The 26,719-nt window shown below is 40.3% G+C and overlaps 1 protein-coding gene across 2 annotated transcripts in view; it reads left to right on the top strand.

Annotated features, from left to right (window-relative positions):
* The window catches only part of AP2A2 (adaptor related protein complex 2 subunit alpha 2), an 82,712-nt gene that overhangs the window by 18,593 nt on the left and 37,400 nt on the right, over window positions 1-26,719 (top strand). For both annotated transcript variants that reach the window (XM_060769023.2, XM_060769032.2), the window contains exons 2-5: window positions 3,514-3,582; window positions 22,811-22,953; window positions 25,078-25,271; window positions 26,416-26,545. In XM_060769023.2, the coding sequence (XP_060625006.1) occupies window positions 3,514-3,582; window positions 22,811-22,953; window positions 25,078-25,271; window positions 26,416-26,545 (536 nt within the window). The remainder of the gene's footprint in view (window positions 1-3,513; window positions 3,583-22,810; window positions 22,954-25,077; window positions 25,272-26,415; window positions 26,546-26,719) is intronic.

Genomic DNA, 26,719 nt, shown 5'->3' on the forward strand with positions numbered 1-26,719 from the left:
AGTCATTGGATGAGGGTCTCAGTGGTTTCACTGAGTGAAGGTACTCTTAAGTCCCATCGTCCATGGTGCATCATCCTCCAAACCGTACCAGGATGTAGAGTGCATCATGGAGACCCGGTGTGCCAAGTTTGGTCCTTATCGGAAATTGGATGATGTTTTGCAGTGGTCTCAGGAATTGAGCGAAGGTACTGCAAGTCCCAAAATCCATGCACGATCCACAGTCAAACCTCACCAGGGCATAAAGTGGGTCATGAGAGGTCTATGTGCCAAGTTTGGTGTTGTTCAGTCATTGTTGAGGGTCGCAGCAGTCTCAGAAAGCGAGTAGAGGTACTTCAAGTCCCATCATCCATGGCATGCCCTACTCCAAACCGTATTAGGATGTAGAGTGGGTCATGGGGGCTCTGTGTGCCAAGTTTGGTTTTGTTTGGATATTAGATGAGGGTTGCAGCAGTCTTGGGGAGGGAGTGGAGGTACTTCAAGTCCCATCATCCATGGTCTGTCCTCCTTGAAAGTGCACCAGGATGTAGAATGGGTCATGGGGACTCTGTTTGCCAAGTTTGGTCTTGATCAGTCATTGGCGAGGGTCGCAGTGATCTCAGGAAGTGAGTGAAAAGATTGCAAGTCCCATCATCCATTGCCAAATTCTTCCAAACCGCACCAGGATGTAGAGTGGGTCATGCAGGCTCTCTGTGTAAATTGTGGTCCTGATCCATCATTGTTGGCAGTTGTAATGGTGTTAGGAAGGGAGTGCAGGTATTGCAAGTCCCATCGTCCATGGTGCATCCTCCTTCAAACTGCACCAGGATGTAGAGTGCATCATGGAGACTCAGTGTGCCAAGTTTGGTCTTTATTGGTAATTGGATGAGGGTTGCAGTGGTCTCAGGAATTGAGCAATGGTACTGCAAGTCCCATAATCCACGGTCCATCCCCGGCCAAACCACACCAGGACGTAAAGTGGGTCATGAGAGGTCTCTGTGCGAAGTTTGGTCCTGATCAGTCATTGGATGAGGTTAACAGCGGTCTCAGAATGTGAGTGGTGGTACTGCAAGTCCCATCATCCATGGTTCATCCTCCTCCAAACTGCAGTAGGATGTCGAGTGGGTCTTGCAGGCTCTGTGTGCCAAGTGTAGTCTGTATTGGTAATTGTCTGACCCATCCCCCGGCCTTTCCTTTCCTCTCTTTCTCATCTCGGAATGTTGGAAATGAGGCTGGCCAATCAGAGACCATATGCAAATTTCCTTCTGTCATGCCCCGTTTCTGCCATGAACCCTCTTCTCCACCAGGGGCTCCTATTGAAGCTGGCCAATCAGAGACCATATGCAAATAGCACCACAGCGGCAGCCAATCAGAACGCTGGGACATACACTTCCGCCCTCCCTCCACAATTCCTCTGTCCTATACAAACAAACACTCTTCTTTATTATATACTAGCTTGGGGACCCGGCGTTGCCCGGGTTATTAGAGAAAGTGGGTAATGGTGGTTCTGTATGCCAAGTTTGGTCTTTATTGGTCATTGGATAACGGCTGCATTATTTTAAGGAAGTGAGTGAAGGTACTTGAAGTCCCATCATCCATGGGCCATCCTCCTACAAACAGCAGCAGGATATAGAGTGGGTCATGGGGGCTCTGTATGCCAAGTTTGCTCTTTATCAGTCATTAGATGAGGGTGGCAGTGGTGTCAGTAAGTGAGTGAAGGTATTGCAAGTCCCATCATCCAAAGTCCATCCCCTTTCAAATTGGAGCAGGATGTAGAGTGGATCATGGGGGCTCTGTGTGCCAAGTGTGGTATTGATTGGTCATTAGAAGAGGGTTGCAGCAATCTTTGGAAGGGAGTGGAGGTACTCGAAGTCCCATCATCCATGGTCTGTCCTCCTCCAAACTGCACCAGGATGTAGAGTGGGTCATTGGAGCTCCATGTGTCAAGTTTAGTCTTGATTAGTCATTGGCGAGGGTCTCAGTGGTCTCAGGAAGTGAGCAAAGGTACTGCAAGTCCCATCATCCATCTCCAAAGTTTTCCAAATAACACCAGGACGTAAAGTGGGTCATGAGAGGTCTATGTGCCAAGTTCGGTGTTGATCCGTCATTGGATGAGGTTTGCAGAGGTCTCAGAAAGTGAGTGAAGGTACTGGAAGTTCCATCATCCATGGTCCACCCTTCTCCAAAACTGCAGCAGGATGTAGAGTGGGTCATGGGGGCTCTGTGTGCCAACTTTGGTCTTGATTGGTCATTAGATGAGTTTTGCAGCAGTCTTGGGTAGTGTAGGTACTTGAAGTCCCATCATCTACTCTCTGTCGTCCTCCAAACTGCTCCAGGATGTAGAGTGGGTCATTGAAGCTCCATGTGCCAAGTTTAGTCTTGATGAGTCATTGGCGTGGGTCTCAGTGGTCTCAGGAAGTGAGTGAAGTGACTGCAAGTCCCATCATCCACTGTCAAATTCTTCCAAACCGCACCAGGATGTAGAGTGAGTTATGCAGACTCTCTGTGTAAATTGTGGTCCTGATCCATCATTGTTGGCAGTTATAATGGTCTTAGGAAGGGAGTGCAGGTATTGCAAGTCCCATCGTCCATGGTGCATCCTCCTTCAAACTGCACCTGGATGTAGAGTGCGTCATGGAGACTCAGTGTGCCAAGTTTGGTATTTTTTGGTAATTGGATGAGGGTTGCAGTGGTCTGAAGAATTGAGCAATGGTACTGCAAGTCCCATAATCCACGGTCCATCCCCTGCCAAACCACACCAGTACGTAAAGTGGGTCATGAGAGGTCTCTGTGCGAAGTTTGGTCCTGATCAGTCATTGGATAAGGTTAACAGCGGTTTCAGAATGTGAGTGGTGGTACTGCAAGTCCCATCATCCATGGTTCATAGTCCTCCAAACTGCAGTAGGATGTAGAGTGGGTCATGGGGGCTCTGTGTGCCTATTTCGGTCTGTATTGGGAGTGTTCTGACTCAGCCCCCGGCCTTTCCTTTCCTCTCTTTCTCATCTCGGAATGTTGGATTTGAGGCTGGCCATATGCAAATTTCCTTCTGTCATGCCCCGTTTCTACCATGAACCCTCTTCTCCTCCAGGGGCTCCTATTGAAGCTGGCCAATCAGAGACCATATGCAAATAGCACCACAGCGGCAGCCAATCAGAACGCTGCCACATAAAAATATGATACAACTTGTATCATTTCAAAAATGTAGTTATAATATTAAAATAAAAGCTAGTTAAAGTATAACTGTTAGAGAAAGGAACAACAAGCAGTAGAGCACAATATAATGACTTTTTTCTATCAAATACTATCTCCTACAGTCTTTTTTTCTGCTGTATTTCTTTCCAGAAATGTTTGGGGCACTTGATGAGCAAGAACTGAAATGTTTATGTACTGACTTGGATTCCTTTGTTGTTTCTTTGGTGAATTCCATTGAGATTTGATTTTAGGGTTCATTTAATGACTTGTGCTCAATTTTTATTGGCAAAAATGGAAGCTATGTAAAATACTGTGTTCTGAACTTGATTCCTTCTGTGCTTTCAGGTAAAAGCAAAGAAGCAGAGATAAAACGAATAAATAAAGAACTGGCAAACATTCGATCTAAATTTAAAGGTAAGTAACTAGGATGTTGTTGCAGTGATTACCTCTCTGATGAAGAGAATGTATGTTTCATGAATAAAGTTACTCGGAAGCTAAGAATAGATAACTAGGACACCAAATATAATCAAAAGCACATTTGATGCTTGTTTATGGATCTCATACATCATATCAATTCAGCATTAATCTAATTAACCACAAAGAAGTATCTATTTCAATTAGATGTTAAAGTCTAGTGTATTAGGAATGTGGAAATGCTTCCTATAATCTCAAATAGTTCAAAGAATGCCTACAAAAACAAGCACACAAGTAGAGCAGATGGCAGATTTCCTTCCTTCCTCTTTCGAGGTATACTTGGAGTTATGTGGCATCTGACTATGAGGAAACAGCTAACAGGGTGTATCCATACTCCATGTTTATAGCAGTCAATATCACTTTAATGTTCAAGACTATATTACAATGAATCCTGGGATATGTAGCCTGATGAGGTCCTTTGAATGATCTGCTAAAGACTTCTAGTTCATGCTGCTAAATTACAACACTAGAATTCCCTATCAAAGAATCCCAAATCCCTCCTCAGACTACAAATCCCAGGATTCCAGGCAGTTAGAACAGCATGAGCATGCTACAACTATGTAATATGGGTACTCCCAAGTCCATTCAATATTGTAAGTCTTACATATTAAGTTTAATGCATGACTAATCACTTGTATTTTAAAAGCCAGCAGATTGCTAGATTATGAGTACTGAAAGTGTAGCAGACTGTAGGTGACTCTGGTTTAATGCTCAATTACTGAATTACTGGATTTTCTGGAGCCCCTGGTTGTGCAATGGGTTAAACTCTTGTGACGGTAGGACTGCTGATCGACAGGTCAGTGGTTTGAATCTAGGGGGAGAGCTCCAGCTACCCATGCGGAGACATGACAGAAGCCTCCCACAAGGATGCTAAAATATCAAAATATCCGTGTGTCCCCTGGGCAATGTCCTTGCAGATGGCCAGTTATCTCACACCAGTAGCTACTTGCAGTTTCTCAAGTAGCTCCTGACACGTAAAAAATCCTGAATCTTCTGAATCAATTGCTTTGTGGGGGGATAGGGGCAATAATCTAAGTGCTTCCCAAACCTCCTATTCTGTACTTTGTTAATCACTATTGGAATAGGATAGGATGAGATAGCAAGCATCAAAACATGGGATTTCAGACCTTGGATTATTATTCCAAAAACAAATTGCATACTGTAGGAGCATATACTAAAGAATATGGCTGAAAAACTGTATTCTCATTTGTCTACATTTCCAGTTATGTTATATGAGGTGATTCTAGATGGGTTTCATAGTACATATATGTGAAAGCAGGGCTGTGTATTTTTAAAAACCGAAATAAGCAAGAGACTTCTCTTTTTGTGGTCACACAAAGCAATGTGGATACCATCTTTGGTTTGTTCTTCTGTACAGATCCAGACACCTCTAAGAGCTAATTCAGAATTGAAGGGCAAGGTCATTTCAGTTTAGAACAAGAGGTCTTTGGTTTTCATGTCTGTTTTGAGAGTGAAACTGTCGTGCATCACATTTTCAGAGATTTGAAGGGAATATAAACAGCTCTGTGTGGGATGCTCTCATCACAACATATTCTGTAGGGCCTCTAGTCAAATAGTTTCTTGAACTGGGAGCAGAGTGCAGACTACCTTCTGGCATTTTCCAATGTGTGGACATCTGTCATGTTCAAAAAAAAAAAGATGTGCACTACATTTAAAAGATAAGTGTGGCTTTGCTACTAAAGAACAAGCAACTGCATGTATGGTAAGTAGTTGATTATACCCTTGAAAATTAAAGAAGAGATGTGTTGGAGCAGCTGAATTCACCAAGAGTTTCTTTTACGTACATAATCTGAATATTTAAAAATCATGCAGGAGCACTTCCTAGTACTGAATTTAGATACTTAATAGGCTTTCTTAAAGTTAAATGGAGATGTGACTGCATCCCCCCCCCCCCAATGAATGGGTGTGGGCTTTAAGATCTACCAGGGAGGCCCTCCTCTCGATCCTGTCACCGTCACAAGCGCAGTTGGTGGGGACGAGGGAGAAGGCCTTCTTGGTGGTGCCCCCTGGCTTTGGAACGCCCTCCCCAGGGATATTAGGCAAGCCCCCATACTCTCTTCCTTCCATAGGGACCTGAAGATTTGGCTGTTCAAATAAGCTTTTGAGAATGCCTAGTCCTTAGTTGTTCTACATAATAGTTATGCAGCCTTAGACTTTATCCCATGCCCTCTTTCCATGGTTACAACCCTGCACTTATCCTATTCCTTTGTCCTATTGTTTACAGCCTGGCCATGCTTACAGTACCTTACTGTCATTGGTTGAGGAGTGCAGTTTTAATTTGAGTCTTGAGTTGTTTGTTTTTATGTCTATTTGTTTTATTGCATTGTATTTTATATTGTGTTTTATTTTATGTCCCATTTTTTGACACCTTGTGCCATGTGTAAGCCGCCCTGAGTCCCTTCAGGGAGATGGAGGCAGGATACAAGAATAAAGTTGTTGTTGTTATATGTGTAGGTATAGATGTTTGGATTGACAAGATGCAGTTGTGCCTATCCCATTTGCTACTGTGATACCTGGTAAGGATCAAAATAAACAATTTTCAGTAACTGGAAGCACTACAAAATCTAAGTTAAATGTAGTAAAAAAATTGTATTATCAAAGTATGAGATTATTGCTTGATTCCTGCTGAGATCTCAGCTTGTCTCCCTTTTCAGCGTGTTCATATGTTTTCTCTTCTGACATCAAAAAATGCATTTATTTAGATTACATCATAAAACAAGGAAAGTAAAACATCAGCTTCTATTGCCTTAATTGATCATTTCTGTAGAATAATTTTTCTACCTTGGATAGATAATAGAAGTAAAGGGACTGTGTGACTACAGTAATTTCCTATAATTCTGTGCCATTTTTTTTAAAAAAGAGGGGAGGGGAGAATGGGTTTTGCATCTTCTTACATTTTCCTTGCTTTTTCCAGGTAAAGTTGCTGAAAGTGTTTCTTATTCAAGCAAGAAAAATAATAAGCATTGGTAAAAATAAAGAAAACGTTAGCAGTAATGCTAACGGGTCTTGTTCTCTGCATTCTGTAAAACACGGGGAGATGGAGGCAGTATAGCATATTTCTGTAGTAACATTGTTTAGCAGAGATAGTGGTTTGTCTCCTGATATCATTGGCAACTGAATGTGACATTCTTGGAAAAGTAGGCTGACTTAGGCGGGAACAAGACATGTTATTGCAGACTAGAGTTTGAACAAGTATAGGTGATACTTATCTCTGGCCTTTTTACTTGTGGGATAGTTGTTTTAAACTATCAGCCAACTTGGGTAGGGAATAAAGATCCAGTTGTTTAGAACCGTAACCCCCCCCCCCCACTTTGCACACATGCCATTTTAAATTGTTTTAACCAGTTTTAAATCATATAGTGTTAAGCATTATAAAGATTTAATATATTTTCAGTCTAATATGAGTGATATTGTTATTTGTTACTTATTATCCTAGATTGGATTGTATTCCACTCTGACATGGGCAGGAGATAAATATTGATTTTTTATTTGATTGGCATTTTTTTTCACGTCAGGAGTGACTTGAGAAACTGCCAGTTGCCTCTCGTGTGAAAGAATTGGCTGTCTGCAAGGACGTTACCCAGGGGATGCCCAGATGTTTTACCAAACTATGGGAGGCTTCTCTCATAGATAGCTAGAGCTGACAGACGGGAGCTCACCCCACTCCTCAGATTCGAACCACCTACCTTTCGGTTAGCAGTCCTGCTGGTACAAGGGTTTAACCCATTGCGCCATCGGGGGGGGGGGGGCTGCATTGTGACATTGAATGCTTGCTTTTTTGTAGGTAAATCGCCCTGAATCCCCTCGGGGACAGAGGGCTGTCTATAAATAAAGCTTTATTGTTATTATTGTTATTGTTGTTATTATTATTATTATCTATTTTAATAATTCAAGAAGTACATCCAACAGGAACAATAAACTACTTAAATGAACTTATTACTATTAGTACTGCTCTTTATTCATCCATTCTCACCTTTCTCCCAACACTAGGATTCAGTGCAGCTTACAAGAATGAAAATAAACTGTTTTGTGACACCTATTTCCCCCATTATTCCACAGGAAAGCTCTTGGGGTGGGGGGAGGAATATCTTTCTTAGGGGTTTTCAGAAGTGATGACTCGCCTTTTAAATAGGCTGCACCCAACCTGCACTATACAACTCAAAAATATTGTATTGTTGAAGGCTTTCACGGCTGGAATCACTGGAATGTTGTGTGGTTTCCAGACTGTGTGGTTGTGTTCTAGTGGCATTTTCTCCCGTTTTGCCTGCATTTGTGGGTGGCATCTTCAGAGGATCTGATGGTGGTGAAAGCAAGTAGAGTGTATATATACCTGTGAAATGTCCAGGGTTCTTTCTCCCAAATAAATAACCTATTTGGGTTAGAACAGATGTGATCAAGTTCCTCGCTAAGGCAACGTTTCTGAATATAAGTTTAACCCAATGTAATACTTAAAATGGCCTTGTTGTGGCCTTGATGTATTGAACAAATTACAACCAAGCAACATATTAAAAAGAGTTGAATGGATTCACCAATTATGGAGTTTGATTTCAGCTGTGTTCCTCTATCCCATCTCCAATTTATCCATATAGGTAGGAATAACAAAGAGTAAGGTGAGTCAGATATATTTCTATACTAGCTTGGGGACCCGGCGCTGCCCGGGTTATTAGAGAAAGGAATTGTATATCAAGGTTGGTGTTTATCAGTTATTTATATGGCTCACAGTGGTCTCAGGAGGTTAGTGAAGGTACTGTGAGTCCCATCATCTGTGGTCCATCGTCTTCCAAACTGCACCAGGATGGAGAGAGGGTCATGGGGGCTCTGTGTGCTAAGTTTGGTCTTGATCAGTCATTGGATGAAAGTCACAGCAGTCTCAGAAAGTGAGTTAAGGTACTGCAAGTCCCATCATCCATAGTCTCCCTCAAACATCACCAGAATGTTGAGTTGGCCATGGGGGCTCTCTGTGCCAAGTTTGGTCTTTATTGGTATTTGGATGAATGTCACTGTGGTTTCAGGAAGTGAGTGAAGGTACTGCAAGTCCCATCATCCATGGTGCATCATCCTCCAAACCGCACCAGGATGTAGAGTGCATCATGGAGACCCGGTGTGCCAAGTTTGGTCCTTACCAGAAATTGGATGATGGTTGCAGTGGTCTCGGGAATTGAGCGAAGATACTGCAAGTCCCATAATCCATCCTCGATCCACAGTCAAACCACACCATGGCGTAAAGTGGGTCATGAGAGGTCTATGTGCCAGGTTTGGTGTTGTTCAGTCATTGTTGAGGGTCGCAGCAGTCTCGGAAAGCGAGTAGAGGTACTTCAAGTCCCATCATCCATGGTATGCCCTACTTCAAACCGCAGTAGGATGTAGAGTGGGTCATGGGGGCTCTGTGTGCCAAGTTTGGTTTTGTTCGGACATTAGATGAGGGTTGCAGCAGTCTTGGGAAGAGAGTGGAGTTACTTGAAGTCCTATCATCCATGGTCTGTCCTCCTCGAAAGTACACCAAGATGTAGAGTGGGTCATGGGGACTCTGTGTGCCAGGTTTGGTCTTGATCAGTCATTGGCAAGGGTCTCAGTGGTCTCAGGAAGTGAGTGAAGTGACTGCAAGTCCCATTATCCATTGTCAAATTCTTCCAAACCGCACCAGGATGTAGAGTGGGTTATGCGGGTTCTCTGTGTAAATTGTGTTCCTGATCCATTATTGTTGGCAGTTATAATGGTTTTAGGAAGGGAGTGCAGGTATTGCAAGTCCCATCATCCATGGTGCACCCTCCTCCAAGCCGCACCAGGATGTAGAGTGGGTCATGGAGACTCAGTGTGCCAAGTTTGGTCTTTATCGGTAATTGGATGAGGGTTGCAGTGGTCTCAAGAATTGAGCAAAGGTACTGCAAGTCCCATAATCCATGGTCCATCCCCCGCCAAACCACACCAGGCGTAAAGTGGGTTATGAGAGGCCTATGTGCCAAGTTTGGTCCTGATCAGTCATTGGAAGAGGTTAACAGCGGTCTGAATGTGAGTGATGGTACTGCAAGTCCCATCATCCATGGTTGCAGTAGGATGTCAAGTCGGTCTTGCAGGCTCTGTGTGCCAAGTGTAGTCTGTATTGGTAATTGTCTGACCCAGCCCCTGGCCTTTTCCTTTCCTCTCTTAGTCATCTCAGAATCTTGGAATTGAGGCTGGCCAATCAGAGACCATATGCAAATTTCCTTCTCATGTCCCCGTTTCTGCCATGAACTCTTTTCTCCACCAGGGGCTCCTATTGAAGCTGGCCAATCAGAGACCATATGCAAATAGCACCACTGCGGCAGCCAATCCGAATGTTGGAACTTTCAGGCTGGCCAATCATAATGCTGGCACATACACCGCCACACCGCCACACTTTTGTCCTCCACATACAAACTTTCACCTTTATTATATGTATAGATAGGGTGATGGAACGACAACATTGAATGTTAACTGTATGTTATTGAAAAGCAACACCCTTCTGCCCATATCAATATACAACAGATTTTATTTCCATTCTAGAGAATTCAGTAATTGATATTTACAAAAGATAATTTCAAAACTCAGCTAAAGATAGTTTCCAAAACATCAAGTATGCAAGGTTTGTTTTGATTACAGGAGGCTCTTCACAGTTGTTAAATGGATCAGTTTAAGTAGATGGAATGCTTTAAAGGTTAAATCAAGATAGTAATAAGAAAGCTACTTGTTCTATGGCAGGTAGGTTACCAGAATCTCCTTAAATAAAATTTAAGTTGAAAAGATGCATTTGAAAACAAGAATCCAGTTAATTACAAGTTAGTGCTCTGGATTTTAAGCCAGCAACACTTGTAGCTTCTAAATCTGTGCCTAGGAAAGCAATTTCAGATGCTTGCATTTTGAGATCAACAGTTCTTTAACTTTTATAAGTATTTTTTTAATATTGCAAAATAAGTTCTATTGATATAAAATTATGTTTTGGCGTCTTCCATGTTGATGCAAATAAACTCCAGTAAAATATGCAAAGTAATGGTGGCTTCCCTGCTTATGGGACATTGCAAGTGGCCATATTTGCTAAATAAATTTCCCAAGCTTCATTCAAATGGGATTGTTCCTAATAAATGGTGCTTGAGGTTTATTAAAGTGAATTAAGCTTAGATGAGAGTAAATAATGGGGCAAAGCATCCATATTCTATAATAAATGGATCAAAAAAGAAATTTAGACTGAGAGATGGGATGGATGGTATTAGAGTTCTGTTGTCGGGGAAAATTGGTAAGGAACTACAGAAACTGAATGTCCTTTTTATTTTCGCTAGAAGAATGTGTGTCTTAGAAAGGTATGTCAGCATTTTCTATGCAGTAAATGTTGATGACCTATGGAGTTGAATGTGCAATTTTTGCCATCCTTCAGTAAGTCATAGAAGAGCATAGAAGAGTTTTGTGCAGTTTTCTCCCTTGATACCCCAATACCATTTTGGAAACTAGTGCATTGGAGTTATTTATATATCTGTGTCTCTGGAAACCTATGGTTTGTGGGATAATATTCACAAGATAAAAATTAAATGTGTGTAGGAAATCTGTAGTCATATACCGTGAATAATTGGATTTCTCCCATTGTGCTATGTAATTTGTTTATACAGAACTAACTTGTTAGGCTATGTCATCTTAACTCCCCATACCACACAGGCAGATGAAGTGCAGTGTGTTGGCAGACCTGAATAAGTAAACAGCCTATAGGATTAAGTATAGAAACTTGATGAGTTTACTCTTTAAAACAGAGAGACTAGATGCTATCTTGCAAGTTTAAAAGGTAAAGGTTTCTCCTTGACATTAAGTCTAGTTGTGTCCAACTCTGGGGATTGGTGATCATCTCCATTTCTAAGTCATAGAGCTGGCGTTGTCCGTAGACGCTTTCAAGGTCATGTGGCCTGCATGACTTCATGAAGTACCATTACCTTCCTGCTGGAGTGGTACCTATTGATCTACTCACATTTGCATGTTTTTGAACTGCTAGGTTGGCAGCAGCTGGGGCTAACAGTGGGAGCTCACCCTGCTTCCTGGATTTGAACTGATGACCTTTTGATCAGCAAGTTCAGCAGCGGTTTAACCCACTGTGCCACTGAGGGCAAGTTTAGATAACGACAAAGACCTGATACCTACCAATATACATAATGATTATGAAATGAAATGCTCTAAAATTCGTGATGTACAGAAAGCTTGAAAACGTTCAAACATATTGTCCAGTTTCTGCAAAGAAAATAGCCCTGTTAGAAAACTACATTCATATTCCTGTGTCAGCCTGCCACTTTAATGGGTGTTGTGGGTGCAGGACCCACATGAAAGTGATTTTTTTTTTTAAAAAAAAACCACTAATTGTTTTACATGAGAGAACACTTTTTAGGAATCTTTAGGACTCTGGCAAGAGTCCAATGCCCCATCTCTCTTCACTCTTTTAGTGTGCACAATTCTGAACTTTTGAATAAGGATAATATTCAACTGGTTTGAAGCAACGGTGTGTTGACATGCCTAAATGCTGGAACTTAGCAAAATGTCTGGATTGAAAATGGAGAGTATTACTTTTCTAAAGTCAGATGAAAGGTATTGTAAGTATCCTGACTAGGCATCTTAAATATTTGTATTGTTCATTTATTGGGCCCTCTGCTTCAGCTACCATGGTTATACTCATCTGGATGTGATTTTTCACTTACGCTGACACAGACAAAAAAGAAGTCTTCAAAGACATAGTCAAATAATCTATTTCTGTCCTCATAGAAAGACATCATTTTCATGTTGTAATGATACCCTGTGTAGTACTGCAGCTGTGACATTTGGGGAGATTGCTGTATTGAACAGCTTGCAAGGTCACGCTAGAGTTGCCTACAGTTAAGGATTAGATTCAGCATCTTCAATCATGCAAGCAGATGTTGGCTTTACATATTTGATTCAAAATGTTAATAATGCCCTAAATGCAATTATACTTAAACAACAAATCTAAGACTTGGAAAATAGAGCAATCACTTCCCAAGCCCCTGTTGGCTTTGTAGGCTGACAACGGAACCATTTCACACACTGTTCAGGATCAACCCTGTTTTGTTCAAGTAATACACTCACAGCAGCCAATCATGGAACCCTTTCGCATTTTATAATTATAGTACTCTCTCTGATCCTACTTTAATTGCCCTTCTACCATCCTATGGAACCTTGGAAGTTGCACTTTAAAGAATTCTTCTCTGGAGAACTCTTGTGCCTCATCAAACTAGAAAGTCCAGCATTCTAGAAGTTTAAAGTGGAATCATACTGTTAGAATCATGAGTGGTGAAAGGACCCTTAATCAGTTCTAGGAAATCTGTTTAAACCTTTGTTTGCCACAGGCACAGTGCACAGTTTTTAGTTGTAGACCTAAAATTACAGTGGGTTGCTGTGAGTTTTCCGGGCTGCATGGCCATGTTCCAGAAGCATTCTCTCCTGACGTTTCACCCACATCTATGGCAGCCATCTTCAGAGATTATGAGGTCTGTTGGAAACTAGGCAAGTGAGGTTTATATATTTGTGGAATGTCCAGGGTAGGAGAAGGAACTCTTTGTCTGTTGGAGGTAAGTGTGAATGTTGCAATTGGCCAGCTTGATTAGCATTGAATAGCATGGCAGCTTCAAAGCTTGGCTTCTTCCTGCTCGGGGGAATCCTTTGTTGGGATGTGTTAGCTTGCCCTGATTGTTTCGTGTCTGGAATTCCCCTATTTTCTGAATGTTGTTCTTTATTTACTGTTCTGATTTTAGAGGGTTTTTTTTTAAAAAAAATAGTGATACAATGTTTGGAAAGTCTATGTTGGCTTTTCCTCGTACCTTGTCAACAAAACTCCATCCCTTAAATAAAATAAAAAAACCATTGATCTACCGTTAACTTGGAGAACCTAAGAAGATTTTGAATGAGGATCCCTGAACTAGATTGGGAAGCTGCTTCATATGGGGTTAGACAATTGATTTATTTATAGAGCCAGTGTAGCTGGTATTTATTGAAATGCAGAATACCTTTCTGCCTAAGTGGGTTTCTGAAGCAATGTGGAGTTATTTGGGTATATTGAAGGGGCTTGATTTAAAATGGAACAAACCATTTTCAAATCATCCAGAGAATAAAGTAAAATACTAAAAGCCAATAAAAATAAAAACCCGTTTCAATAAATAACTCCATGGGGACAAATTTAACTTTGCCACATATTAGAATTGACAGCTGGGCTGGGTTTCCAAAAATTGTTGTTGCATTAGGACTTTGTAAAAACGCTGAACAAGTCCACAAGAGAGGCAAACCATACCATGCAACAAGATCATTACATCACATTGTAACTTTGTGCCATCTATTTTGGGTGAATATATCTCAATATAATCTTCAGTTTTTGCTTGTATGATCTGTTTCTTGATGGTTTTGAGTCATTTTATATCCTGTATGCTTTCATTTGAATCTTAAAAGCATGTGGTTTGTCAGTTTTTTGTTATTTGGGGGGTATGTGTCTTTGTTTGTGTGTGTATTAATCTTAAAAAAATGTTGTTGGTTTCCATGTCTCCCTCTCTTATACATGAGAAAAAAATGTTTATTACTGGGTACCTCTAAATATACTTCATAATATTTAAGATCAGGCAAACATATATATGCAAGATTTGTCCTCTTTTGAGTTAAAAGGCATGATTAGTTCAGCTCAGCAAAAGTGTTTCTAAGAAAAGGAAGTCTCTCTGACCCACTCATTGTATCTGGAAAATGCTGAATTGCATTCTTTCTTCCTGTTTCTTTTGAATTGGTCTCTGGCTTCAGAACTAGCAGTATAGAAAAAGATACACTGCTAAATCAAGACAGTGTTTCTTTCTAGTTGTTTTCTGAATGGCAAAGCTCTGACTTCATGAAAAAAGATGGTGATTTTGTACAGTGAGATTTCCTGAATGCATATATCAAGTTTTTCATGTATCAGAAAGACTATTGGAAACTTTGCTTAAAACACTGATGCTTGAGTAGCGAAGTTAAAGCACCTGGGGACAGTAAAGTGGGATTTTGCAAAAGAGCAACTAAAAATCAGGGAATATATAATCATGAAATATATGCAAAATATATAACAATTGAATATATATATATAAATCATTTTATAACTTACACATTGTGGAAAGACTTTACATCCTTCTGTTTTGCCATGTGTTTTCCCTTGATGGATGAGCTTGAAAATAAACTATGTGTTGAGAAGTTGAAGAATATAGTATATACATAGGTATGCATAGGCCCCCTAAGAAATTTAGTACCCTTGAACATGACTTAATGAAAGCAGTAATAGAGAAATATTTTTGGCCCACTGGCCCGTTTGTCTAGGATGTTTTCCAACAGTGATTGGAGCCAAAGGAACAGGGACATTAGCAGTGTGGCTATACTTCTTGCCTGCTTGGATGTTTCCCTGCCATGCAGAAAGAAGTGCAGAACTTGTGAAGTGCACAGCTGTGTTTCATGCAACAGCTTGCAGTAGGTGCACAGCTTCTCTGAAAGATTATTTTACCTTTAAATATCATTTTAAATATCCCGTTGAGTCCAGTTGCTGATCACAGACCAGCTAAAAAAGCTGTGGACTGACAAGGGCCTCCATAGGCCAAATTGAATGTTGAGGGCCAGGAGGGTTCTTTATTTTGCTCCAAAGGATTTCCAAGGTGGGGTTACAACCAAATTTTCAGTTCAGTTAATTAAAAACAGCAGTCAGAGCCAACATGGAAACATAAAGCCACAACGACAACAGGATAAATAGAATCTTAATGGTAACCCCAAATCATTATGGTGACTTTACACCAAGCATTAGAAACAATCTATAAATACCCAAGGTATGTGTTCAGCAGCTTCTAGTCACATTTATGTGCAGGTTTGTGTTTACATGGAGCCCCCGGTGGCGCAGTGGGTTAAAGCACTGAGCTGCTGAGCTTGTTGATCGCAAGGTCGCAGGTTCAATTTCGGGGAGCGGCGTGAGCTTCCGCTGTCAGCCCTAGCTTCTGCCAACCTAGCAGTTCGAAAACATGCAAATACGAGTAGATCAATAGGTACCGCTCCGGCGGGAAGGTAACGGCGCTCCATGCAGTCATGCCGGCCACATGACCTTGGAGGTGTCTACGGACAACGCTGGCTCTTTGGTTTAGAAATGGAGATGAGCACCACACCCCAGAGTCAGACATGACTGGACTTAATGTCGGGGGACTACCTTTACCTTTTGTGTTTACATATACCTATCCTTGTTCAATCCTGCAATCAAAAACAGACATAAGGCTTCTATAGTCACAGTAAGTGTATTTACAATGTAAAATATAATGCTATTGTAAGCTGCTATCTGTGTTGAAAAAAATCATTTTTTCAACATTGATGACAGCTTACCATAATGAGAAGAAATGACCAGGTATCTTAAATGTGGTGCCATAGATGTTAACCAACCTTCTTAAATCATTTACAACTAGATTGTTTACTTTGTAGAATTGCAAATGAGTAATTGCTCTTGTCAAAGTACCTTCCCACGGTCCCTGGACACTTGTTTTTTGGAAGCAGTGTGGGTGCACAAATTAGAAGTTCTAATGATTCATTTGGATCTATGGTATTATCCCATTTGAGCTTTCATTTAAGGATTTAACAACCCAAAGGCATTAGAAGCTGTCTGATCTTGAAAGCTAAGCAGAACATGCATGGGTTAGACCACCAACGAATACCAGGTGCTGTGAGTTATATTGCAGAGGAAGGAACTGCTAAAACCACCTCTGAGCATTCCTCATCTAAGAAAACCCAATAAAATTAATGGAGCTTGGTATAAGTCAACAGACAATGTGAAATCAGAGTGCAGTGATTCTCCATTTGGAAATTTTAGTTGTCAGTGAAGCAGGGTTCTACAAACATCAATTACAGGTGATAAAATTAATAATATTGTATCCTCTTATTACAATTGGTGTCCAGCAGTGCAGCTACAGCAAAATTGGTGGTAGTGCTGAAATCCATCACCTGTGGATAACCAATTTGAATTTTACATGGAAAACGTAAGTACTAGTATTAATTGTAATGCACTTCGGCTGTGAATACTAAACCCCAAAAGCCTTGTCAAGCCAACATCTCCTTAAAAAGGAATGCACAATGCTGTAGAGCAGTGGTTCCCAACCTGTGAGTCTCCAGGTGTTTTGGCCTACAACTCCCAGAAATCCCAGCTGTTAGGATTTCTGGGAGTTGAAGGCCAAAACACCTGGAGAACCACTACTATAGAGGTCAACTGTTAATAGAACAATTGAACAAAGATATTCTTCAGCCTAATGCAGCAGATTCAACCCAGGGAGAACAAGCCTCAAAGTTTCAGTGCTTGAGCCAAACAGCTATTGGCGCAATGGGGCATGAACGGACAGCAGAAGAGAAGTATCACTTAATCACCCATAATTTGCAGGACGTTTTTGGTGAGAATAAATTGAAGAGCAGAAAGACAACAATAATAGCAGCTGGCATTGTGCTTTGAAGACTTCAGTGGTGGTTTTTATCGGACTTTTGTCAGCAGTGTAGATTCTCCTTTCAAAATGTAGCCTTACTCTTATAGTAATGCTCTGAAGAAGTAACTTGTAATAGCTACTCAATGAACACGACTTTCTGGCCATTTGAAGTTCCTGCTCAGTTTATATAACATTTAAATGTTCATGAGATTGCTAAATGCAAAATTGTACAGAAATCCTCTATACCAGTGGTTCTTAACCTGCGGGTCCCTTGGTGTTTTGGCCTACAGCTCCCAGAAATCTCAGCCAATTTAGTAGCTGTTAGAATCTCTGGGAGTTGAAGGCCAAAACATCTGAAGACCCACAGGTTGAGAACCACTGCTCTATACTCTGGATAATGAAGAAGTATTTCACTTAGTTTGTTCCCTATGTATCTTTGTCAGGAGCTGCACTTAACCAATTCTGTGACCATTTTCATTCATAACAATGAAAGACCCAGGAACTTTGCTTTCTTTTACATCTCCTCACATTAGTTATTTTGCTTTGTTTCTCTGTAGTCTTTTAGTTTAGAAAGAAGAACTGTCTTTATTGTTGTCCCTCATAGCCTTAGATGGATTTCAATACTTCAATATTCACAGATTGCAACAGATTGCAAAGGCAGTAATTCTTCTGGAAGGTAGCACCAAGTTAAATGATTTTACATTATAGGAGGGTAGACTTTTACTAAAGATTGACAATAAGGGTGCTGTGACAGTTGAACCAATTACCAGGAGATCCTGTGAGGTCTCTTTTCTCTGGACACCTTCAAAAAGAGTCTGGATAGGTTCCTCCTCGGAAGCTACTAGCTGGAGTTCTTGCAGTGAGCAAGGAGTAGAACTTGATGGACCTTAAGACCTATTCCAAATCTCTGATTTTATGATATGAATATTTAATCATATATGTTTTGTATACATCATATATATGTCTTGTTTTCATACTGAACCCTCAATTTCTGTGAGTTATCTTTTCACCTTCACATCGGCACTTTGTTTTATGTTGCAGAGCTGATATCTCAGATTTTTGTCCTGTTTTCATTGTGTAGTTTTTCCTAGGCAATTAAATTAGGAGGGCTTTATATAAATGTGTGTGTTTATGTGTGCCGCTGTCAGTTAGTGCCAAGTACTGGGTTATTATTATTATATTTATTTATACCCTGCTTTATCTCACCTGAAGGGGACTCAAAGTGGCTTAACATAAAAACATTAGCAAAGTATTTAAAATATATGAGTAGTTTGTTTGTAACTCAGGGACTGCCTGTACTCTGTTTAAAAAAACTAAAAGCTGTATTCTTGTTGAATTGTACTGTAATTAGACTTTATCTTGCTCCTGCATCCAAGATCTTAAATTGACCCTACTCTGAGCCTTTCCTGAAGGCTAGGCATATATGTATTTTTTTCATGCAGAGCCTTCTATTCTGGTCTTTCCTGTGGTCTTGTAAACACAGAGGCATTTGTTAATGGATTATCTATTCTTAGAACTTGGGTTTACTTATCTGAGTTTGAGTTAGATACCTAACTCAACTATGGTTTTACTACTAGAGCACATCAGCTACGACTACACATTTTTACAGAATTATTTTTCTGGAATTTAGCACCCTTGTTTTAATTTCTCTTTGCTTCCTTGCTTGTGTTTAACTACTTGTTATCTACTCAGTTTACTACTTTGAAACGTTGTAGCAGGGGCTGAGATGCTTTGCCAGCATGGATTCCCTCTTTTAAAATATGACTGAAGGGTGGGATTGTTAGCACCATGAGTCCCTACAGGGGAAAGGCAGGGTATAAATAAAATGATAATAATAATTATAGGTATTATAGATATTATTGGATTACAACTCCCAGAAGTCCTATATATTTTGCCCTTCTCCTTGGGGTACTTTTATAGATAGAGTTTCAGATCATAATTCTGGTCAGTTCTAAGTAGCTAGGCAAATGCATCAGTCTATTAATTTTGCCTAATTTAGTATATGTCTTTGGAAGTAATTATCAGCTGTCAATGGCAGAGTCAATGGTGAGGAATACTAGTAGTTACATTGGGAATAATTTTAGCGACACATTGATATTTTGGTCATAAGAATCCTTTGCTATTTCCCTACAACTTCATTTATCTTCTATATGTGCAAGAGGATGGTCTGTATGAAGCCAGCTCCATCTAGAAGGGCTTTTGAATGCATTTTCCAATAAGAAGAAAAATCCCCAAGAGGCAAACATGTTCCTGTTTCTTTACAGTTGAATTAGTGACCTTGTTCTTACATAACATGTTGCTTTTTTGTTGCCATTTTGTACTGGAGACTAGTTTCTGCAGCTGTGTCACCAAGCTATCATTATTGTGCAGCAGAATTATACAATTAGGGAGAAATCTAAGACAGCAGGCTGTGTTGTTGGTCATATTTTACCCTTCTCCCTGGGGTATTTTCACAGATACAGTTTCAAATCATAACTCTGGTCTGTTCTAAGTAACTAGAGGTCTATTAAATTTAATAGCACGGGTCTATTAAATTAGCCTAATATAGTGCATGTCTTGGGAAGTAATTAGGAGCTGTTGCCCCCTATTGATCTGGTTAGGAGTTCTTTGGTATGTTTAGAAGAGCATTGTCTTTGCTTCCATAGTGCTGCAATATTTAATGTTCAAGGGCAGCGACAGCATCGTCAGACATCACTGAGGGAAATAGGAAACACTTTTTCTTGATATCTGGCTAATCCAGTGCAGTGTTTACTTTTGATGCTGTAACATTTGAGATGATGTGTCAGTAGACAACACAAGGAAATATAGTCTAGAGTGGATTAACCAAAATGCATTTTTGAATTGTAATAAAGTTCTAATTATTATAAAATTACTTTGCAAACATTACTGCTCTCAGTCAGATAGATACCAGTATTAAACTCTAAAATCAGGACAGTAAATAAAGAGCAACACTAAAAAAAGCAGGGGAATTCCAGACAAGAATCAATGAGGGCCAGCTAATGCCTCCCAACAAAGGATCCCTGCAGGCAGCAACTAGCTAGCCTTTGAAGCTACAAGGCCATTCAATGCTAATCAAGGTGGCCAATTGCAACATTAACACTTGCCTCAAGCAGAGAAGAGTTCTTTCTCCCACCCTGGACATTCCACAGATATATAAACCTCACTTGCCAAGTTTCCAACTGTGACCTCACAATCTCTGAGGATGACTGCCATAGGTATGAGTGAAACATCAGGAGAGATTGCTTCTGGAACATAGCCATACAGCCTGGAAAACTCACAGCAACCCAGACAGATAGTAGGTTGTAATGACTACTTCCATAATTCAATATCACAGGCCAGGATCACACTGCTCAACGTGGAATTATGAGGTGGCTGGGCCCCTGGACCAGTTCCAAAAACAGAACTTTCTTGGCATGCATATGTGAACTATTGTCAGAGTGGCAGAACAGAAAGTGGATGAATAAACAATGAAGCAGAAGTGTAACAGACACAGCAACCCTTGTATCAGTCCTGCAACTTGAGTGATACTTAGCCTGATCCTATGTGTTATTATTGTTACTCAAGTAACACATAAAGTATTGATTATAGTACAACAGCAACCCATTGCAAAAGATTGCAGTAGAAAACACAACAGCTGGGGGTGGGTATGTTCTCAGTGATGCAGAAAAACTTTTTCTTTCTTTCTTTCTTTTTTTTTTTTTTCGTGGAACAGCAGCAAATTCTGTAACAATCTAAAATTTCATCTTTTTCAAGTTAAGTAGGTTCAACCCACCCATTTCTTTAAAAAAAAATGAAGCAGCACATAGTACAAAAAGCCCTGTTTGTGCTTGTCTGTTTGGAAGTAAGCAAGTCTGTGAGAAGGCATATCAGGAGAAAGCATGGAAAATACAGTAAGTTTGAAAACCTCCACAATCCGGAGATTCAAGATATGAGCAGAGAAGAAGAAAAATGACACTTTCCCAGCCAAATAATTTGATCCGTTTTTTAAAAAGTGACCCAATGAAGGACAAGTGATATTTGCAAAGATGTGCTTATATCAGGAGTTTCATCCTGAGTTTGGGATAGGAACTGGGTGAACCTAGTTCAGATATGAACAGTTCACATGTGAGTCAAAGAGATGGATCAATTTTGAAATCGCTACATCTCTGTGAATGAAACCCTTGCCACTTGAAAGGTATAGAGTTTAACTGATCTCTGCTAGATGTCTCTCCCAAAACACAAACACCCCCTAGCTGCATTCATTCAGAAGGTGGCGACCCCGCAATGTAAAGCCTAAGGAGATTGTCTCCTTTTTTGGAGTTATTTATTAGATTTGTTTCTGCCTCAAAATGGTTAGTAAATATAAAACTTGATAACTCATTAAACCGTTTGTAATTTTGTGTGTAATTGCAACATATTGCCATTGTGAAACATACTACTTTGAAATTGGGTCCATCGTTGTGAAACACCATGTACTTCTAACAGTGGGGCATTTCAGTTTGTGTTAAACAGTGTAGCATAAAATGTACCTTATAACAGAAAAATTCCTTTTCTGATCAGATTTCCTACCTATATAGCCACCTTTAAGGGTAACAAATATTCATATTGCTACTTCACTGAATTATAAAATCCTGAAACAAGCTGTGTAGGTCAATAATTAAGGTCTCCAGAGCTGTCCTCCCATAATCAAATTACTCTTGATGTGAGTCTAGATTCCATATAGGTAGGAGTGTATCTAAAAGGTGCAGCTTAGTTTGTCTTGTCCTTCTATTTCAAGGGATAGGGCAGATTCAGCTATAATGTCTGCAGGCTCTGCACATTTATTTATTTATTTATTTATTATACCTTCTTTCTTCTGATACAGGCTGATTAGATGAAATTTACATGTAGTTGCAGGATCTACTGTTTGTCAGAAGAGGTGGGCTCTGAAATGACATGCCAAAGATTCAAGTCTTGGAAATATTTTGGAGTGTTGTTGGGGAAAATGGTGGGAATCACTGGGTTGTTGTGAGTTTTCCGGGCTGTACGGCCACGTTCCAGAAGTAAGTGAAACATCAGGAGAGCATGCTTCTGGAACATGGCCATACAGCCCGGAAAACTCACAGCAACCCAGTGATTCCAGCCATGAAAGCCTTCGACAATGCTTGTGTTTTGCTTCAACAGGGAGATGCAGAAAATACAAGACCATAAAATACCTATTTTCCGTGTGCTAATATGTGATAAGACAAGTGCCTTATGTGTAGGCTATCTGCTCCAATCTAATTATATCCTTACCTCTGCACACAAGTTTAGATAATTTCTGGGTAACATGTTTTACTTTGAAACATTGGCCTTGTAAAAAACTAATCTTATTATTTTTAGTTTCTTCTCCCTGATTTTGAATCTGAAGGGATTTCCTCCCATCTTGTGCTGTGATCAAAGTGAGGGCAATCACTATTGGAATCCCAAGTACTTCCCTACCTAGATACTGATCAGGGGCAAACCTATTTAGCATTTGCTTTTGTTATCTCCATAACATGTTCTCGAGCAGATTCCATGTAGACGTTAGTAAAGACAGTAACACCTACCTTGTACCTAGCAGTATTTCAGTGATGTTTTATACCAATATGATAATGTGCATAAGCATGGGATTCATATGATAATGTGATTAATAAGCATGGGATAATGATGTTTCTGTTTCAGTTGTGTTAATGCTTTTTGAAATTTTGCTTTTAATTACTTATTAGGCGATAAAGCCCTTGATGGCTACAGTAAGAAAAAATATGTCTGCAAGCTGCTTTTCATCTTCCTCCTGGGACATGATATTGATTTTGGCCACATGGAAGCTGTGAATCTGCTGAGTTCAAACAAATACACAGAGAAACAAATTGTAAGTAATGTCTTACCACTTCATCACATTCATTAAATACTATTGGGCCACTCACTTAAGAAACGGCAACCAACTGTGTTCATCACATGACGTAGGCTTCAAGTGTAGGGTAGAGATATCTTGGTGTTTAAAATGGGTTGCAAAGGGTCATTTCAGATACTGTTTAAGCTAGTTGGCAAGTGATTTTTTTTTTACAATTTTCCAGATAGAGTTGGGCAAAGTGGCCAATTCTGTCATGTGATGGTATTTGTCGTTCTCAGCTTTAAAATGATAGTTATTCGATTTGTGGTAGGAACTGAAATGCCTCTTTGAGAAAAAGCTCCACCATTACCTTTTGCTCATGGAGGAGGGAAGATCGGTAGTACGTCATGTTCCTTTCTATCAATCATTTTCTCCTTTCCTCCCTCCCTCCCTCCCTCCCTCCCTCCTTCCTTCCGTCCGTTGTGTGTTATATATGTTACCTCCTTCCTTTCTTTCCCTCATACATATACTCATGTATACATTTAGACATTATAGTTAAAATTGACCCCAAAAACTGGGTTGATTTATCGGTATTGTATCTTAACTCCTCTTGAAAAAGGAACCTTTCTCTTCTCTGAGTAGCGCAGGTCCATAGCTTGGGGGTCCTCCTGGATTCAACGCTGTCACTTGATGCTCAGGTGTCGGCAGTGGCCGGGAGGACCTTTGCACAACTCAAACTTGTGCATCAGCTGCGACCATACCTCGTGAAGTCTGACTTGGCCAGGGTGGTCCATGCCTTGATTGCATCCAGACTGGACTACTGCAATGCGCTTTATGTGGGGCTGCCCTTGAAGACAGCCCAGAAGTTTCAATTGGTACAACGGGCAGCAGCCAGGCTCCTTACTGGAGCAAACTATAGGGAGCATACAACGCCCCTATTAAAACAGGTTCATTGGCTGCTGATAAGTTGCTGAGCCAAATTCAAGGTGCAGGTCATGACCTATAAAGCCCTAAACGGTTCTGGCCCCGCCTATCTCCATGATCGTATCTCTTTCTGTGAACCGGCGCGAACTCTAAGATCTTCCGGGGAGGCCTTCCTTTCACTCCCAACTCTGGCACAAGTACAGTTGGTGGGGATGAGAGAGAGGGCCTTCTCGGTGGTGCCCCCCCCTCCTCTGGAACGCCCTCCTCAGGGAAATAAGACAGGCGCCATCCCTCCCCTCCTTTCGTAAGAGCTTGAAGACCTGGCGGTTTCAACAAGCCTTTGAGAATGACCAGTTCTAGTCCAGCCCAAACATTGCTGAATGTGGCCTTGCACTCTTACCTATTACCCCGGTCATCCCTCTAATAGGCCCTGGAAATGAGCAGCCACAGACCCATACCTGTTATTACTGTTAGCCTATTATAGCACTGTACTTAATTCCTGGCCCCTCATATCTTGAGCTTGCACTAGCCTTGGCCTGGCTTTTTAATTGCTCTGAATAAGCAGGATCATTTTTAATATACATATTTTATTGTGATAATTTTATGCTTATGTTGTTTTGTTAATTTTATATTCTGCTGTTTACTTTGTATGTTTCTGTTATGTTACTTGGAAATTGTCCTGAGTCCCCCTCGGGGAGATAGAGCGGTATATAAATAAAGTATTATTATTATTATTATTATTATTATTATTATTATTATATTTGTGAAATGTGAGAGCTTAATCCATCTCATGAGAAACTAAATGAAACATCGACCCCTTTTTACTCTTTGTCATGACTCTGCTTCTGGCATTTTTGAATGCTTGGGCAGAAAAATGGCCGTGGTTGCCAGGGGCTAAGGATCCCCTGAGGTGTCACTGGCACTTCCTGTCCCTGCAGAATGGCCCTCAGCTTTGGGCCCCAACCAGTTAAGATTTCCTTAAACTGTATTTTGATTTGCCTATGTCTGAACATGAGGTCATCAATATTCCACCTGTCTCAAATCATTTGATAGTTGGCTTTATTTATACCTAGAGTGAAAACTGGTTTCGTTGGGCATGTGTCCTTTGAAATAAGAATTTAACTATAAATCTTGAGAGATATGATTAAGCTAGCTGAGTTTAAAAAAAACAAACAAGTTGAGTGTTGTTTATCAACCCTTCCCTCTTCTATACACTAATAATTCTTCTCTTAATTCCAGGGCTATCTGTTCATCTCTGTACTTGTGAATTCCAACAGTGAACTGATACGACTGATAAACAATGCAATAAAGAATGACTTAGCCAGCCGCAACCCCACTTTCATGGGACTAGCATTACACTGCATTGCCAATGTGGGTAGCAGAGAGATGGCAGAAGCATTTGCTGGTGAAATTCCAAAGATACTTGTGGCTGGGTAGGTAATGCCTGTAGATTTCTGCTTGGTTCTAGCTGTATTATGGAGCCACTTCTATAGAAGGCACTTCAGTTTGTGTTTTGGATTTTTGAAAGAGTGAAGATGCATCTGTTTCTGAAAGCAATCCTTCTGTGATTAGAATAGGTTGTATTATTGAGTCTCATGATTGGCTTTTGTTTCCTTTGCTATGAATTGCTTGCTTACTTTCAGTGTTTGGGGGTTCACAAGGCTTTGATATTGCTGTGTTTCCTAAATTGCCTGTGCATTTTTATATACAGAAATATATTGATTTATTTAGTCTGGTAGGCAACAACAACATCCATATAATTTGAGCCTTCCAAACAAGTGAGAATGCTAGCTTAAGTGGATATGAAGGCCCTGAACCCTTAGTTTGATTTTGCATTAGGGCATGGACAAGTCATTTTGGACTACAACTCCTATAAATCCCTAGGCATTCAAACCATGTGTATTGGGGTTTCCCTTAAGCTGTAGTCCTTAAAAGTAACTTCTTCTAATTTTTATACAGAACAAGGCTACTAGCACATATGAAATCTAGCCATCTTGCCCTGTAGATTTGAGGAATTGGTCCCCCAAATGATTTCTATCCTGCTACATTTAAATGGTGATACAAATAGTGTTCAGGCCCTAAAATGCCTCGTGTTATAAACAATCTTCAATGAAATTATTCTATGAAATCGAACTTAAATCCTAGTATTCTCAGATACTGAGCGCTAAGATGTCTGAAGCAACAATAATAACCTTTAACAGAAGCTGGTTTCTTTCAGCTTCAGCCTGTGTATTAAGCACCTTATAGATAAAACAAAACTCTCCAGATATGAGTCCACTGCTTAGAGTAACCTAAGGCATGTTTCCCAATCTGATGCCTTCCAGATATGCTAGGTCACAAATCTTACTAGTGTGGAGCACATCTGTCTTCCCCACTCATCTTGCCTATTGGCCATACTGGTTGATGATAGAGAAGCTGTAGTCAAAGATACCTGCAGGGTGATAAGTTTTAGAAAGTTGACTTGAGGAAGGTTTGTACATGTTTATTCATCCTGCTATCATCTGAGTTATACTCACTGGCTAGTTCAGACTAATTCTGGGCATTTGAAATCTACTGACACTGTCACTTGTCTTCCAGAGACACCATGGATAGTGTGAAGCAGAGTGCAGCACTGTGCTTGCTACGATTATATAGAACATCTCCTGACCTAGTTCCCATGGGAGACTGGACATCAAGAGTTGTGCACCTTCTCAATGACCAGCATCTGGTAAGTTGTCTGATTTTTTTCCCCTAACTGAATCTCTCTCTTAAAAGTGTTAATAATTAACCATGTTCAATTAGCATGTAATTATATATTACCATGGTAGGCAATGTTTTGTCAAGTTAGCTAAAAACAACAAAACAGAAATAAAACCTAACTCCAAGAGTCACTTCACTTTAT

Source organism: Anolis sagrei, chromosome 1 (assembly GCF_037176765.1).
Source record: "Anolis sagrei isolate rAnoSag1 chromosome 1, rAnoSag1.mat, whole genome shotgun sequence".
NCBI lineage: Eukaryota > Metazoa > Chordata > Lepidosauria > Squamata > Dactyloidae > Anolis > Anolis sagrei.